An 18,366-nucleotide genomic window follows, 5' to 3' on the forward strand; every position below is an offset into this window, starting at 1 on the left:
TGAGACCCCTTGGGGCGTGACACCCCTCCTGATGGTCCCCGGCACTCCCAGTACACTACCGATGAGCCCGAAACTTTTCCGGTAATGCACGAAAACCTTCCGGTAACCAAATGAGGTCATCCTATACATCAATCTTCATTTCCGGACCATTCCGGAAACCCTTGTGACGTCTGTGATCTCATCCGGGACTCCGAACAACATTCGGTAACCAACCATATAACTCAAATAGGCATAAAACAACGTCGAACCTTAAGTGTGCAGACCCTGCGGGCTCGAGAACTATGTAGACATGCCCGAGAGACTCCTCGGTCAATTTCCAATAGCGGGACCTAGATACCCATATTGGATCCTACATATTCTACGAAGATCTTATCGTTTGAACCTCAGTGCCAAGGATTCATATAATCCCGTATGTCATTCCCTTTGTCCTTCGGTATGTTACTTGCCCGAGATTCGATCGTCAGTATCCGTATACCTATTTCAATCTCGTTTACCGGCAAGTCTCTTTACTCATTCCGTAATACAAGATCCCGCAACTTACACTAAGTCACATTGCTTTCATGGCTTGTGTGTGATGTTGTATTACCGAGTGGGCCCCGAGATACCTCTCCGTCACACGGAGTGACAAATCCCAGTCTCGATCCATACTAACTCAACGAACACCTTCGGAGATACCTATAGATCATCTTTATAGTCACCCAGTTACGTTGTGACGTTTGATACACACAAAGCATTCCTCCGGTGTCAGTGAGTTATATGATCTCATGGTCATAGGAACAAATACTTGACACGCAGAAAACAGTAGCAACGAAATGACACGATCAACATGCTACGTCTATTAGTTTGGGTCTAGTCCATCACATGATTCTCCTAATGATGTGATCCCGTTATCAAGTAACAACACTTGCCTATGGCCAGGAAACCTTGACCATCTTTGATCAACGAGCTAGTCAACTAGAGGCTTACTAGGGGCAGTGTTTTGTCTATGTATCCACACAATTATTATGTTTCCAATCAATACAATTATAGCATGGATAGTAAACGATTATCATGAACAAAGAAATATAATAATAACTAATTATTATTGCCTCTAGGGCATATTTCCAATAGTCTCCCACTTGCAGTAGAGTCAATAATCAAATTCACATCACCATGTGATTTCAACGAATCCAACACCCATATAGTTCTGGGGTCCGATCACGTCTTGCTCATGAGAGAGGTTTTAGTCAACGGTTCTGAAACTTTCAGATCCGTGCGTTCTTTACAAATCTTTATGTCATCTTATAGATGCTGCTACGACGTGCTATTCAGAAATGCTCCAAATATCTACTCTACTATACGAATCCGTTTCACTACTCATAGTTATTCGGATTAGTGTCAAAGCTTGCATCGACGTAACCCTTTACGACGAACTCTTTAACCACCTCCATAATCGATAAAAATTCCTTAGTCTATTTAGTTACTAAGAATAACTTTGACCGCTGATCAGTGATTCAATCATGGATCACTCTGTGTACCTCTTAACAGACTTGCTGCAAGGCACACATCAGGTGCGGTACTCAGCATGGCATACTTTAGAGTCTACGGCTAAGGCATAGAAGACGACCTTCGTCTATTCTCTTTATTCTGCCGTGGTCGGGTTTTGAGTCTTACTCAAATTCACACCTTACAACACAATCAAGAACTCCTTCTTTGTCGATCTATTTCCAATTCCTTCAAAAACTTGTCAAGGCATGCATCTTGTTGAAACTTCTATTAAGCGTTTTGATCTATCTCCATAGATCTTGATGCCCAACGTTCAAGTAGCTCAATCCAGGTATTCCTTTGAAAAACTCCTTTCAAACAACCTTTTATGCTTCACAGAAATTCTACATTACTTCTGATCAATAATATGTCAACCACATATACTTATCAGAAATTCTATAGTGCTCCCACTCACTTCTTTGGAAATACAAGTTTCTCATAAACCTTGTACAAACCCAAAATCTTTGATCATCTCATCAAAGTGTATATTCCAACTCCGAGATGCTTGCACCAGTCCATTGAAGGATCACTGGAGCTTGCATACTTGTTAGTATCTTTAGGATCGACGAAACCTTCTGGTTGTATCACATACAATGTTTGCTCAAGGAAACCGTCGAGGAAACAATGTTTTGACATCCTATGTGCAATATTTCAAAAATAATGCAACAACTACTAACATAATTCTAACATACTTTTAGCATCGCTACGAGTGAGAAAATCTCACCATAGTCAACTATTTGATCATGTCGGAAACATCTTTGCGACAAGTCGAGCTTTTCTTAATAGTGACTTATCACCATCGTCGTCTGTCTTCCTTTTAAAGATTCATCTTTACTCAATAGTCCTATGACCATCAAGTAGATCTTCCAAAGTCTACACTTTGTTTTCATACATGGATCCTCTCTCGGATTTCATGGCCTCCAGCCATTTGTTGAAATCCGGGCCCACCTTTGCTTTCTCCATAACTCGTAGGTTCACTGTTGCTCAACAACATGACCTCCATGACAGGGTTACCGTACCACTCTGCAGTAGTACGCGACCTTGTCAACCTACGAGGTTTGTAGTAACTTGATCCGATGCTCGATGATCACCATTATCAGCTTTCACTTCAATTGGTGTAGGCGCCACAGGAACAACTTCATGCGACCTGCTACACACTGGTTGAAGTGATGGTTCAATAACCTCATCAAGTTCTACCAACCTCCCACTCAATTCTTTCGAGAGAAACCTTTCCTCGAGAAAGGATCCATTTCTAGAAACAAACACTTTGCTTTCGGATCTGCGATAGGAGATGTACCCAACTATTTTGGATATCCTATGAAGATGCATTTATCCGCTTTGGGTTCGAGCTTATCAGACTGAAACTTTTTCACATAAGTGTCGAAGCCCGAAACTTTCAAGAAACGACAGTTTAGATTTCTCTAAACCTCAGTCTATACTGTGTCATCTCAACGGAAATACGCGGTGCCCTATTTTAAAGTGAATGCGGTTGTCTCTAATGCATAACCCTTAAACAATAGTGGTAATTCGATAAGAGACATCATAGCATGCACCATACCAAATAGTGCGTGGCTATGACGTTCAGACACATCATCACACTATGATGTTCCAGGTGGCATGAACTGCGAAACAATTTCCACATTGTCTTAACTGCGTACCAAAACTCGTAACTCAGATATTCATTTCTATGATCATATCGTAGACAGTTTATCCTCTTGTTACGACGAACTTCACTCTGAAACAGAGTTGAACTTTTCAATATTTCAGACTTGTGATTCATTAAGTAAATACTCTTGTATCTACTCAAATCGTCATTGAAGTAAGAACATAATGATATCCACTGCGTGCCTGAGCACCCATTGGATTGCATACATCAAAATGTATCACTTCCAACAAGTTACTACCTTGTTTCATCTCAATGAAAACAAGGCCTTGCTCATGTGGTATGATTTGCATGTCACTAGTGATTCAAAATCAAGTGAGTATAAAGATCCATCAGCATGGAGCCTCTTCATGCAATTTATACCAACATGACTCAAGCGGCAGTGCCACAAGTAAGTGGTACTATCGTCATTACCTCGTATCTTTTTGGCACCAATATCATGAAGATGTGTAACACTACGATCGAGATTCAATAAACCATTGAAGGTGATTATTCAAGCAAATAGAGTAACCATTATTCTCTTTAAATGAATAATCGTATTGCAATAAACACGATCCAATCATGTTCATGCTTAACGCAAGCACCAAATAACAATTATTTAGGTTTAACACCAATCCTGATGGTAGAGGGGGTGTGCGACGTTTGATCATATCAACCTTGGAAACACTTCCAACATGTATCGTCACCTTGCCTTTAGTTAGTCTCCGTTTATGCCGTAGCTTTCATTTCGTGTCACTAATCACTTAGCAACCGAACCGGTATCCAATACCCTCGTGCTACTAGGAGTACTAGTAAAGTACACATCAACATCATGCATATCAAATATACTTCTTTTGACTTTTGCCAGCCTTCTTATCTACCAAGTATCTAGAGTTGCTTCGCCTCAGTGACTGTTCCCCTCATAACAGAAGCACTTAGTCCCGGGTTTGGGTTTAATCTGGGGTCTCTTCATTAGTGCAGCAACTGCTTTGCCGTTTCACGAAGTATCCCTTCTAGCCCTTGCCTTTCTCGAAACTTAGTGATTTTACTAACCATCAACTATTGATGCTCCTTCTTGATTTCTACTTTCGCAATGTCAAACATCGCGAATCGCTCAAGGATCATTGTATCTATCCTTGATATGTTATAGTTCATCACGAAGCTCTCACAGCTTGGTGGCAGTGACTTTGGAGAACCATCACTATCTTATCTGGAAGATCAACTCCCACTTGATTCAAGCGATTGTCGTACTCAGACAATCTAAGCACACACTCAACGATTGAGACTTTCTCCTTTACTTTGTGGACCAAGAATATTGTCGGAGGTCTCATACCTCTTAACAAGGGCACAAGCATTAAATCGCAATTTCATCTCTTTAGAACATCTCTTATGTTCCGTGACGTTTCAAAACGTCTTAGGCGCCTTGCTTCTAAGCCATTAAGTATTTTGTAGTGAACTATCGTGTAGTCATCAGAAACGTGTATGTCGGATGTTTACAACATCTACAGACGACGCTCGAGGTGCAGCACACCGAGTGGTGCACTAAGGACATAAGCCTTCTGCGCAGCAACGAGGATAATCCTCGGTTTGACAGATTCAGTCTGCAAAGTTTGCTACTATCAACTTTCAACTAAATTTTCTCTAGGAACATATAAAAACAGTAGAGCTATAGCGCAAGCTACATCGTAATTCGCAAAGACCATTAGACTATGTTCATGACAATTAGTTCAATTAATTATATTACTTAAGAACTATCACTCAAAAAGTACATCTCTCTAGTCATTTGAGTGGTACATGATCCAAATCCACTATCTCAAGTCCGATCATCACGTGAGTCGAGAATAGTTTCAGTGGTAAGCATCTCTATGCTAATCATATCAACTATACGATTCATGCTCGACCTTTCGGTCTCATGTGTTCCGAGGCCATGTATGCACATGCTAGGCTCGTCAAGCTTAACGTGAGTGTTCCGCGTGTGCAACTGTTTTGCACCCGTTGTATGTGAACGTTGAGTCTATCACAACCGATCATCACGTGGTGTCTCGAAACGAAGAACTGTCGCAACGGTGCACAGTTGGGGAGAACACAATTTCATCTTGAAATTTTAGTGAGAGATCACCTCATAATGCTACCATCGTTCTAAGCAAGATAAGGTGCATAAAGGATTAACATCACATGCAATTCATAAGTGACATGATATGGCCATCATCATGTGCTTCTTGATCTCCATCACCAAAGCACCGGCACGATCTTCTTGTCACCGGCGTCACACCATGATCTCCATCATCATGATCTCCATCAACGTGTTGCCATCGGGGTTGTCGTGCTACTCATGCTATTACTACTAAAGCTACGTCCTAGCAATATAGTAAACGCATCTGCAAGCACAAACGTTAGTTTAAAGACAACCCTATGGCTCCTGCCGGTTGTCGTACCATCGACGTGCAAGTCGATATTAACTATTACAACATGATCATCTCATACATCCAATATATCACATCACATCGTTGGCCATATCACATCACAAGCATACCCTGCAAAAACAAGTTAGACGTCCTCTAATTGTTGTTGCATGTTTTACGTGGTGACCATGGGTATCTAGTAGGATCACATCTTACTTACGCAAACACCACAACGGAGATATATGAATTGCTATTTAACCTCATCCAAGGACCTCCTCGGTCAAATCCGATTCAACTAAAGTTGGAGAAACCGACAGTCGCCGGTCATCTTTGAGCAACGGAGTTACTCGTAGCGATGAAACCTGTCTCTCGTAAGCGTACGAGTAATGTCGGTCCGAGCCGCTTCGATCCAACAATACCGCGGAATCAAGAAAAGACTAAGGAGGGCAGCAAAACGCACATCACCGCCCACAAAAACTTTTGTGTTCTACTCGAGAAGACATCTACGCATGAACCTAGCTCATGATGCCACTGTTGGGGAACGTCGCATGGGAAACAAAAAATTTCCTACGCGCACGAAGACCTATCATGGTGATGTCCATCTACGAGAGGGGATTTCTGATCTATGTACCCTTGTAGATCGCACAGCAGAAGCGTTAAGAAACGCGGTTGATGTAGTGTAACGTCCTCACGTCCCTCGATCCGCCCTGCGAACCGTCCCACGAACCGTCCCGCGATCCGTCCCACGATCCGCTCCGATCTAGTGCCGAACGGATGGCACCTCCGCGTTCAGCACACGTACAGCTCGACGATGATCTCGGCCTTCTTGATCCAGCAAGAGAGACGGAGAGGTAGATGAGTTCTCCGGCAGCATGACGGCACTCCGGAGGTTGGTGGTGATCTAATCTGAGCACGGCTCCGCCCGAGCTCCGCACAAACGCAATCTAGAGGAAAAACCATGGAGGTATGTGGTCGGGCTGCCGTGGCAAAAGTTGTCTCAAATCAGCCCTAAAACCCCACTATATATAGGAGGGAGGGAGGGGAGGAGGCAGCCTCAAAACCTAAAGGTTTTGCCGAAATTGGAGGTGGAGGAGTCCTACTCCAATCCTACTTGGAGTAGGATTCCACCTTCCCACTTGGAAACTCTTTCCACCTTGTGTTTTTTCCTTCTCAAACCTTATGGGCCTTAGTGGGAACTTATTATAGCCCACCAGGGGCTGGTTTATCTCTTCCCATAGCCCATGAGACCCCTTGCGGCGTGACACCCCTCCTGATGGTCCCCGGCACCCCTCCCGGCACTCCCAGTACACTACCGATGAGCCCGAAACTTTTCCGGTAATGCACGAAAACCTTCCGGTAACCAAATGAGGTCATCCTATATATCAATCTTCGTTTCCGGACCATTCCAGAAACCCTCGTGACGTCCGTGATCTCATCCGGGACCCCGAACAACATTCGCTAACCAACCATATAACTCAAATAGGCATAAAACAACGTCGAACCTTAAGTGTGCAGACCCTGCGGGCTCGAGAACTATGTAGACATGACCCGAGAGACTCCTCGGTCAATATCCGATAGCGGGACCTGGATGCCCATATTGGATCCTACATATTCTACGAAGATCTTATCATTTGAACCTTAGTGCCAAGGATTCATATAATCCCGTATGTCATTCCCTTTGTCCTTCGGTATGTTACTTGCCCGAGATTCGATCGTCAGTATCCGTATACCTATTTCAATCTCGTTTACCGGCAAGTCTCTTTACTCGTTCCGTAATACAAGATCCCGCAACTTACACTAAGTCACATTGCTTGCAAGGCTTGTGTGTGATGTTGTATTACCGAGTGGGCCCCGAGATACCTCTCCGTCACACGGAGTGACAAGTCCCAGTCTCGATCCATACTAACTCAACGAACACCTTCGGAGATACCTGTAGAGCATCTCTATAGTCACCCCGTTACGTTGCGACGTTTGATACACACAAAGCATTCCTCCGGTGTCAGTGAGTTATATGATCTCATGGTCATAGGAACAAATACTTGACACGCAGAAAACAGTAGCAACAAAATGACACGATCAACATGCTACGTCTATTAGTTTGGGTCTAGTCCATCACATGATTCTCCTAATGATGTGATCCCGTTATCAAGTAACAACACTTGCCTATGGCCAGGAAACCTTGACCATCTTTGATCAACGAGCTAGTCAACTAGAGGCTTACTAGGGATAGTGTTTTGTCTATGTATCCACACAAGTATTGTGTTTCCAATCAATACAATTATAGCATGGATAATAAACGATTATCATGAACAAAGAAATATAATAATAACTAATTATTATTGCCTCTAGGGCATATTTCCAACAAGAAGTCTGGTTATAAGTAATCATATAAAGTTGGCATTTGTTCGATATTTTGATGATATGTTTGTTGTTACTTCCTTTAGTGGTGTAACGTGAACATCGACTGCATGACACTTCACCATGTTATGGGCCTAAAGGAAGTCATTTTAAAGTAACAAGTAGATGATGGGTTGCGAGAGCGACAAAAGCTTCAACCCCAGTTTATGTGTTGCTTCATAAGGGGCTGATTTGGATCCACATGTTTCATGCTATGGTTAGTTTTATATTAATTCTTCTTTCATAGTTGAGGATGCTTGCGAGAGGGTTTAATCATAAGTAGGTTGTTAGTTCAAGTAAGAACAACACCTTAGCGTTGGTCCACCCACATATCAAATTATCAAAGTAGCGAACGCAAATCAACTTAATATGATGAACATGACTAAACAGAAATTCTCCTCGTCATAGCCTCCGTCGGGATGATGAAGATGGGCACCGAAGATGATTTCTCCTCCCCGTCACGGTACTGGAAAGGCTCGAGATGGGGTTTTTTGTCAATACACAGAGTTGCGGCGGCGGAGCGCAAGTTCTCTCTTTATTTCTCGAGTTTCTTCCATATTTATGATTTTTCGCCGTTGGAATCACGCCAAACGGAGCCATGTGGGCCCCATAAGCTAACAGGGCACGACCTAGGGGCGCCCTGTTGGCTTGTGGCCCACATGTGGTCCTCCTCCGGCGGTTCTTCGCTTCAATATTGCTTATTTTCTCCAGAAAAAATTATAAAAAAGTTTGGTGTGGAGATTCGTTTTGTCATGTGTAGGAAGAAGAGCGATAGAAAACCAGAAAATAATCTCTACGCCTACAGATCCTTAGAAAGGTTAAGCTTTGAAATTAATTGTTATGAAATAGAATTTTATTGTTTGGTAACATGCTATCGATTCTTGCCCATTTGTAACGTGGCTAGTTTGAAAAGTCTTAAAAAAAGTTATATATTTCTTTATTGGAAGAGGGGAAAACTTGGTGGCGGGAGTTGAGGTAAAAAAAGAATACAAAAAAAAACCAAGATGAAACAAAACGTGAGGTAAACAAAGCATACCCAAAAAAAAACAAGATGAAAGAAAACCGTAAAACGGAAACTTCCAAGTCCCTTTTAGATGTAGAGAAGAGATAGGAGGAGGGACAAAAGAACGAGACGAAAGTGGGAGGGAAAATTAAAAAAATACCAAAAAGGAAATGTTAATTAATGTAATTTAGTGATATATGTAAATATTAATTAATGTGATTGAGTGGCTTATGATAAAGTTAATTAATTCAGATTTGCTTTTAAATATTCATTAAAAATTAATTTTGATTGATTATTTCACATAAATACACTATTAAATATATAATGATGAAAGGAGGAACGGAAAATAGGAAAATAAAAACTAAACGGAGATGGAAAGAAAAATCAAAAAAGCCCAAAAACGAAAGCTGTCAACTTCCCTTTAAAAATAGAGATTATATATTTGTGGTGGTCCGCGTCTTTGTTTTGCGAAAAAAAGGAAAAATCTGATACTCTTGCCATATCATAAGCGACTTGATATTACCCATTTTTATGTGACATGAAAGTAGAGTATTTATAGTACTTGGCAATATATGGTGTACTAGTAGTACATAAAAAAATAGCCAAATCATTTTGTTTTGTTTAATCGAAACCTTGACTTCAATTTCAAACAAGCAATCAACTCCGCCCTTTGCCGGTGGGGGCACCGCCGCACCGGCACAGTGCCCAACCTCCCGCTACTCCTCCTCAATGCCCAATCACAATCAGGATTCATCTCCTAATCTAAATCGCACTCAAAATCTAACCCAAATCCACGCCCCAACTTTGAGGGTACAGCCAAGCCATGGACTCCCAGTAGTACTAAGCATCGACGAATGCAGCGTCGCGACCCCGATCCACTCCGGCGAGCTCCCGAGGCCACTGTCATGGCCGCAGACAGCTGCCACTCCCGCAGCATCTCGTGGTTCGTCAAGTCCTGCATCCCTGCCGACCCCGACCGGCACATCTCCGTCCCCATCCCCATACCCGCTCCTGCCGCTGCTTCCTCCACCACCAGCCTCTGCTTCCCCGCCCAACCACAACCGCCCATCTCCGCGCTGCCCGACGACCTCATCCTCGAGTGCCTTGTCCGCGTGCCCAGGGTCTCCCTCCCGCCGCTCCCCGCCGTCTGCCGCCGCTTCGCCGACCTCCTCGCGTCCCAGGCCTTCCTCCAGCTCCGCCGCGCGCGCGGCCAGCTCCAGCCCTCCCTGCTCGCCCTCTCCGTCCCCGCCCACGGCGGCGCCTTTGCCCAGGCACTGCTCCAGTTCCGGCCGGAGCAGCAGCAGCAGCAGCTCCAGGTCGCCGCGCTGCCGCTGCCGCTGGCCCTGCTGCATTGCGGCGGCTCCGTGTTCGCCCACGCGCGCGCCGTCGCGCTGGGCCGCGAGATCTTCCTCGTCGGCCGCGGCGCCACGCTGCGGGTGGACGCGCTCACGGGCGCAGCGCGCGCGTGCGCGCCCACGCTGTTCCCGCGGAAGAAGTTCGCGGCCGCCGCCGTGGGAGGGCGGATCTACGTCGCCGGCGGGTCCGCGCGGACCGCGGCGGTTGAGGAGTACGACCCGGTGGCAGACGCGTGGCGCGTGGTGTCCGAGGCGCCGCGGAGGCGGTACGGTTGCGCCGGGGCCGGGGCAGGCGGGGTGTTCTACGTGGCCGGCGGGGTCGCAGTGTCCGGCGACGGGGCCCGGGCGCTCGGGGCGCACGTGTGCGCCGGGTCGGTGGACGCGCTGCACGTCGCGTCCGGCAGTTGGGCGCGCCCGCGGGCGCTGCCCGGTGGCGGCTGCGTCGTGGGCGCCTGCGGCGTCGGTGACCATCTCTACGTGGTGGCCAGCCACGCGGTGGAGCTCTCCTTCTGGCGATGGCACGGCGGTGCCGGCCGAGGCAGCGATCTCAGAGCTGGTGGAGGGTGGGTGGCGCTCGAGGCTCCGCCCATGCCGAGGGGGTCGGTGGGGTTGGGCATGGCGGTGCGGGTGACGATGGCTGGCATTGGGCGTGAGACAGTGACAGCCGTAATGAGTGCGGCGGCAGTACGGGGGCACAATGCGGCGGGGGCCGGCCCGTTCGAAGGGATGGTGCTGGCCTACAACATCGCCGGCGGCAAGTGGAGCCGCGTGCCGGACCTGCCACCCGGGTTCCGGCGAGCCGCCTGTGCTGGCGTCGAGTGCTGACAGCTGGGTCACTGACACTTGGTGGGTTTCACACGGTGTGCAACTAAACACTCGGGTTTGTTTGATTTGACGACTTGATGCTACATTTTCGTGTATTGTTATCGAGCAGACGCTGGTTTATTCGAGCGGCGCTGCTATACGTACGACAAAGTAAGTACGATTTTCGTCCGATACTACGTGACAACACTTGCGACGCGCGGATAAACTGAGGCGAAAATGCTTCACAGACGTTTTGGATTCGAGTTTGGGCCGGGGCTGGATCGAACTGTTTGCTGTTCAGTATGCCCCCACCTCCTAAATAGTAACGTGTAATTTTCTTTACAAAGCAAGCTGCCTTATCTTATCCCCTCCGTGTGCTGAATGGAGTCTTCTAGCTTGTACCAGCTCTTGCTCCATCGATTTGCTATCAATCTGTACAAATATCTCACCAAAGTTAGATGCTAGCGACGGCAGGTCAGCAGGCTCATCGGAGACGGAGGATCTCATGGTCTCATGGTCTGTCCCCATCGATTGAGCTTGCAGGCCAGCAGGCTCATCGGAGGCGGAAGTCATGGCGACCTCCTGGACGCTGAGCAGGGTGTGCACGAGGGGAGAGGGAAGGGACGCTAGCCGCTTGGCTCAGTTGGTACAAGCTTTCTCCCTTTTTGACTTGACACTGCTTTTGTACTTTTTGATACCTGTTGCTTCTTCGCTCTTAGTCGTTTGACCACTTGATCTACTTTAGATTCCTTTCTTTTTGAGGGAGGGCGACCGGCACTGCGAACATGGATTGTGTTGAGTACAATTTTTTCCTTGTTTACCATTGTAGCATCATGTTTTGAAGTAGGATCCTCCTCCAGAATTTTATGGGTAGTTCGGTATGTATCAATCTTTATCTGTAACTCATTAAAGCCATCCATAACCAAATCATGCAATGCATCAGACTCAGCCCCATTTTCTGCCAGTTCACGAGAACGCTTGCACAAATTATCGTAACGTTGCACAACTCGTGTATTCAGCCTATCATCGTAGGAGCATTTCATAAAGGTGTGTTTGCGCTTGAAATCCTTTCTCCATCGCTGCAGTATATACTTAGAAGGTACTTCTGTAATCTCCATGAGAGCAAGCACAGAAAGTATGTGGCTACACAAGATGCCTCGAAATTCAAATAACCGGCAAACACAACACACATCGCATTCACCTTGGTTGAACAAAACAGTGAACTCTAAAATAACCCATTTCTCTTTAATATCTCCATCCTCTCCTTCATAAAAAATCTTGCGGTCCTCTCTGACTCTAAATGTAAAAAGTGAATCTTCTTTGTACAACAGAGTTGGATAGCAATATATTTTACCTCTCAATTGATCTTGAAACTCTTCAAACTTTGCATTGGTATAGGCAGCCTGGAATTGCCCCTCGAAGTCATAGTGAGTAATGCATGGAATTACCTCTTGGAATGACTTAGAATCAGCCTTGTTTTCTTTCTCTACCTTGTCTCGTAATGCATTTTCATACTGCTCCGCAAATTGCTTCAGAGTTGTTCTAGAATTGACATAGCCATCAAAGAAAGCATTCACACTCTCACTTCTTTGTGTTGAAGACATTCCTGCCCAAAAAGTATCTTTCACATATGCCGGTACCCATAGATTTCTGTTACCATATAACCCACCAAGCCATTCATTGTCGTGGAGATCATACTTCTCAATCATGTGTAGCCAAGCTTCATCAAAATCATGTTTGGTCAAGGAATCATAAACCGCATTTGACAATGTGTATTTGATGTTCTCATACTTTTCGTACCCACTAAGCTTTTCAGGAATCTTCTTCATGATATGCCATATACACAATCTATGACGCGCCAGAGGGAAAACTTCTCCGATAGCATTCTGCATTGCTTTGCATTGGTCAGTGATTATAGCATTTGGTGGATTGTTTGACATACAACATAGCCATGATTTAAATAACCAGACAAAAGTGTCGGTATCTTCATTAGACAAAAGACCACAACCTAACAAAACTGATTCACCATGATGATTTACGCCAACAAAAGGAGCAAACGGCATGCTATACTTGTTTGTCAAGTATGTAGTGTCAAAAGTGACGACATCCGAAAAAGATTCATATGTAGATCTACTCCTTGAATCTGCCCAAAAGACATTTCTCAGTCGTCCATCCTCGGCCACATCCATAACATGGAAAAAGTCAGGATCCTTTGACTGCATACGAAGGAAGTATTGATAAACCGCATGTGCATCTCCGGCACCAAGCTTCAACCTTCTTGTCTCTTGCAAATAGTTTCTGCACTCCTTTTCACCAAACTGAAGTTTATCATAGCCACCAGCTTGCATAACAAGAGAACCAAAATTCTTGTTCATTCGGATTCCTGCTTGATCATTCAATTCTAGTGTCCTTTTGGCATGCAAGTCAAGTTTCTTATGACACCTCAAAAATCTGGATTTGCTTGGACTTATTGGATGATTGTGGCCAACGGTAACAGAACTAATGCAAAACTTATCTCCACGGCGAGAAAAATTACTCTTAGCTGGACACTGCATCCTTGTCGATGGATTAGGTTTAAATGAGTTCTTTGACGAGTATTGAGCTTTCCCTTGTCTACTACAAGCAAGAGTAAAATAATCAAGCTTGTTGTCTTCATCGTATCTAGTGGTTCTTCTTACTACACCAAACCCCTTCTTTCTTGCATAACCTTTGTAGAACTTAACAGCATCATCCTCGCTATCAAACATGAGCCCCTTCTTAGGTTCCAACATCATGATCGGTTCTACTTGTTGGTCCTCCAAATGGTCACCATTCTCCTCCACAAAGAAAACATCTGCATCATCCTCTTGAAATATCATGTTCTGTTCGACCACTTCATCGGAAATTAAATTTGACTCCATCATCTATGTAAAATTGCCAAAAATAAAACAGATCAGTGAGCATACACCCGCCGTAGGACCTTAAAAAAGAAATAACCAGGAACAAATTAAATCTAAACAATGCAAAAGATACACACCTCTGATTAGGTGCAGATTACATGTGAATGAGACATATTTGTAGATTAGCAGGGAAGAACTCGTGAAGGATGGCATGGAACAGATTTGATCGAATACATGTATAAGATACTCACCTCGTACTGTTGTCTGGACCTGATTATTTGCCCTTCTAATTGATCTTCTTTGCGGTGGTGCAGATCATGTCTGTCTGGGATGGATTTGTAGATCGGCAGGGAAGATGTGATAAGGAAGATGAGCCGTCATGGGAAGAGGAGGCGTGAAAAGATACAGAGCGAGAAGGTGGAATCGTGGAGAAGTTTTGATGGGTTTAGGGCAGAGTAATATGGGTCCCGTATGGGTATGGGTTTGGGCTGGACCTTGGGTTGCCATAAGTAGCACGGAAGGATGTTTCGGCCGCGGCAGAGCGTACAGGTGGAATCGTATAGTTATCGGACGTAAAACGTCGTACGTGAGGCAATTCCGTTATTCGAGTACAGTTCTTAATTATTGATGCCGAAATTTGGCGTCGTATTCTGTTTCCCAAACTAGATGGGGCCATCGTCATGGGTCGTAGCCATGGATGACGTTACTCGAGTTTGCGCGTTCACACCGTGTGGTGTGCGACGACTCACGACTGTTAGAGTATCTTTTGCGCTGATTTGCACGAACGGGCCCGACTAAACTTTCGGCCGGTCACACGCATGTCGATGTTGAGATTAAATCTGGTTTGATCATCAGATTTATCTATGCAGCAAAAATCCTTGATGGTAAAAAAAATAAGCAGCGATGTTGTAAATTTTAGAAAAGGATGCAGTAAAAATATAGTTGTAACAAACAAATATCAACGTGGTCGTAGCAAAAAAAAATGACGCTGATGATACGTGGTAGCAAGGGTTGTAGCAAAATAATCCGGTGAATTCGGGTTGCAACTCCGACAAACGTGTATGTAGTTTTTTACTGGACGGTTGTAGCAAAAATTGACCGGTTGTAGCAAAAATCAACAGCAGCTGTAGCAAAAAAATTCGACGAATTCGGGTTGCAACTAAACATCGATGCAACTTTTTTAGTGGATAAAATGTCGCAAAATCACCAACGGTTGCAGCAAAAAATCCTGTCGGTAGTAGCAAAAAAAATACATAGTTGCAGCAAAAACGACGCCTCGCAGCATAAAAAAGACGATGGTCCACGTGCGGGGATCGCACGACACGCACGACCGGCCGAAGCGTTCGGCCGACGCATCATCGAGAAACGTTTTCCATCTCAGAAATGCAGACTCATTTTGTCTGTACGGGTCCGTTTAGGTTAAGACGGATATAAAAATCGGACCAACGCACAGATTCAAATGGACGTGTGGTCATTTTTCTACCACCTCCCTATGAATTTTCGGTTTAAATTTCGGCCTCATTAGCGTTGGTGCAACACATGAAACGGACGAGCACGACGCCCGCCTACTCTTACCGTTGTCCTCCCGCCATCACCATCCCCCTCCCCTCATTTTCCTCAAAACTCCTACCCGCCCGCGCTTCCGGTCACCCACCATGAACGACGTACCGACCCTCGACGTTGCCGCCTCCCTCGCCTCCTCCGGCCTCACCTGTGTCGCTTTCGTCAAAGGCAAGCTCTGCACGCCCCACAAGACTGCGCCGCCTCACAAGAAGAAGCAATTGACGCCCGAGGAGGGGGCCGTGCAGTCGACCAAGAGGAAGGACCGGAGGTATGCGCAGGACAGCAAGCTTGTAGTTGTGACATCCTAAGCTTTTGCTACAGTATTGTATGTAATTAAGCTAAAGTGATTCCACGATAATGATGCCATGTCACCGTAATTTCTATCATTGATCTCGTGTTAGTCGAAACCGAGTCAAATTCAAAATTTAAAACTAAGTCGAACGAGAAAAGTTTTCGAATGTTAAAATAAAAATATGGGATGAGTTACAAATATTCCTTAATATTTTATAGAATTGAATCGGGCATTTTTGAAATTATTTAAAACCCCTATATATCTAAAACAGAAACTATAAAAAAATAACAAAAAAAGAAAAAGGAAAAAACCCCAAAAGCCCCCCGCCCAACTAGGCCAAATGGCCCAGCCGGCCACCCCACAACCCACCAACCCACCTGGGGGTATAAGACCCCCACGGGAAACCCTAAGCTCCTCCCCTCCCCACTCCCACCTGCCCCCGCCGCCAGGAGAACCCACGAGGGGATCCCCCTCGCGAGCGCACCCCTCCTTCACCAGCTGCGCACGTCGCCCCACCCAACACTCGTCGCTCCCACCACCGTTCCTCATGCGAGCGCCAGCCTCCTCCCCTCGCCTCCCCAGGCCCTCGCTCCCCCATCCCCTCGACCGAAGCCCTCACTCCGTCTCGTGGCTCGCCCCAGATCGCCCCTGCCTCCCTCCCCCGGCCGGTTCCGTCGGCCACCGACGACCATGTTGCCGCCGCCAGGGCTGCCCCGCGTCGCCCCTCGTCGGATCCGCCTCTCTCTCCATCGACCGGCGCCAAGGCCGGCCTACCCGGCGCCGCCCCGCATCACCACCACCGACACCTCCTTCGGCCCGGCACCGACTCCCTCCGGCCATCTGCACCCCCGCACCGACCCGCTCCTCCGCCTACCTCGCGGGAACCGCGCCGCCTCCCCGTCGTCGGCCTCCTCCACTTCCCCGCCGGCTCCATCGAGCCTCGCCGACCCCGGCCCCCTACAACGTGGGTGAACGCCCCCTCTCCCTCTCCTTCACCCTTCGGTTCCGTTCTGGCGTTCATCGCCTCGTCCTGACGCCGTTGATCTCCTCAGAGGAGGAGATGGAGTTTTGCCCCATGTGTCTCTGTTGAGAGAGAGATGAAGAGAGAGTTAGAACAGGGATGAGAAAAGAGATGATAGGAATAGAAAAGGAAAAAAATATGGATATATGTATATGTGTATGTATGCAAATATATGTATATGTATGTATGTATGATGTGTATTGTGGATGTGTGTAAAAATGTGTATAAGTGTGTATGTGAGGTATTTTGTACAAAGTGTGTGTGTTGTGTTGTGTGTGGCCGGTGGGCCACTGCCATGTGGGGCCAACCCCCCACTCCCACTGACAAGAAGGCCCACACAACCCTCTGTTAAAAAAATAAAATCAAAATAAAAATAATATATTTAATAAGTAGTTTAATTAATTAAATAATTAATTAATTAATGAATTAATTAGGTAATTATAATGATTATGAGTAATTATAATAATTAAGTAAATCTGTTAATATAGATAAGTATTTATCCTAAGAGAATATAACACATGGGTCCCCACTAAATTAATTTGATTAATTAATAATTAACCCTAATAATAATTGTGCCTTACGCATGGGACGCACTCGAGTCATCTTGGCGAGTCAACCTCCATTGACTCATGATGTCATGCTCACATCATCACGAGGTCATATTTAATTATCTAATATAATTAAATCTCTTTAATTCCTAATATTAATAAAAGTTTAAAAATTATTATAAAATAAATCATAAGTGAGATCAAAATATTTTTAACATGAAAGTTGGTCAGCAGAACGAGATAAATCCGGATACGCGGTCCATTCGTATGTCACGCGTCCCTAGCATAGCAAACGTTGAACTTTTCCATCGTTTTTCGTCTGACCGGTAGTAGCCACAGACCCGGGAAAAATCATCTGATATTTTTCCGACCCGTGTATGACGGATGTTACTGCGTTAGCCCATGCCTAGCCTGCATATTGCCATGTCATGCTTAGTGTTGCACCTGTTGTTGTTATTTATTGTTTCTCCCCCCTCTTCTTACCGGTATACCCCGAGACTAACGCTGCTGCCGGGTACATCTACCCTCCCGACGACCAGCCCTTTGCCGCAGAGCAACAAGGCAAGCAAACCCCCTTGATCATCCCTATATCGCTTATGTCTTTCTTCCTCCTGCTTGCATTAGAATTTCACTACTGTTGTAGTTAGCTCATATATCTGATGCATAGCCTGTTTTTGATGAACTGCTACTTTCAGTACCATACTTCAAAACTGTTTAGTATAGGTGGAGTCATCCCCTCTGACCCCTTAGTCTAGTTGCCCCACTTTATTGTCGAGTCTCGATTCCTGATCGACGAGCCAGATCCAACACAACACTCACACCCCCTTATTTGTGCGACGCTACAGAGCTACTATCGGGTACCGAGGGTGACACCTCGCGAAGTACTGAGGATGATATCTCTGTAGTGTAGCAAGTCGGTCGTGGTTATCGAGGGTG

The 18,366-nt window shown here is 45.6% G+C and overlaps 2 protein-coding genes across 2 annotated transcripts; one reads left to right on the top strand and one right to left on the bottom strand.

Moving 5' to 3' along the window:
* The first annotated feature begins 9,482 nt into the window (after nucleotides 1-9,482).
* On the top strand, nucleotides 9,483-11,317 carry LOC123398685 (F-box/kelch-repeat protein At5g26960). Its single transcript, XM_045093134.1, has one exon. It carries the CDS (start codon nucleotides 9,823-9,825, stop codon nucleotides 11,146-11,148), a length of 1,326 nt encoding a protein of 441 aa, XP_044949069.1. The 5' UTR covers nucleotides 9,483-9,822; the 3' UTR covers nucleotides 11,149-11,317.
* A 102-nt stretch (nucleotides 11,318-11,419) lies between these two features.
* Nucleotides 11,420-14,290, bottom strand: LOC123398684 (protein FAR-RED IMPAIRED RESPONSE 1-like). The gene has a single exon (XM_045093133.1). The coding sequence runs from the start codon at nucleotides 14,028-14,030 to the stop codon at nucleotides 11,754-11,756; it is 2,277 nt and encodes a 758-aa protein (XP_044949068.1). The 5' UTR covers nucleotides 14,031-14,290; the 3' UTR covers nucleotides 11,420-11,753.
* Nucleotides 14,291-18,366: the final 4,076 nt, after the last annotated feature.

The sequence above is a fragment of the Hordeum vulgare genome, chromosome 5H, assembly GCF_904849725.1.
Source record: "Hordeum vulgare subsp. vulgare chromosome 5H, MorexV3_pseudomolecules_assembly, whole genome shotgun sequence".
Taxonomy (NCBI): domain Eukaryota; kingdom Viridiplantae; phylum Streptophyta; class Magnoliopsida; order Poales; family Poaceae; genus Hordeum; species Hordeum vulgare.

Bases quoted from the DNA above. Each gene is read 5' to 3' on its own strand.
- LOC123398684 (XM_045093133.1), bottom strand. From the start codon at position 14,030: ATGATGGAGTCAAATTTAATTTCCGATGAAGTGGTCGAACAGAACATG.
- LOC123398685 (XM_045093134.1), top strand. From the start codon at position 9,823: ATGCAGCGTCGCGACCCCGATCCACTCCGGCGAGCTCCCGAGGCCACT.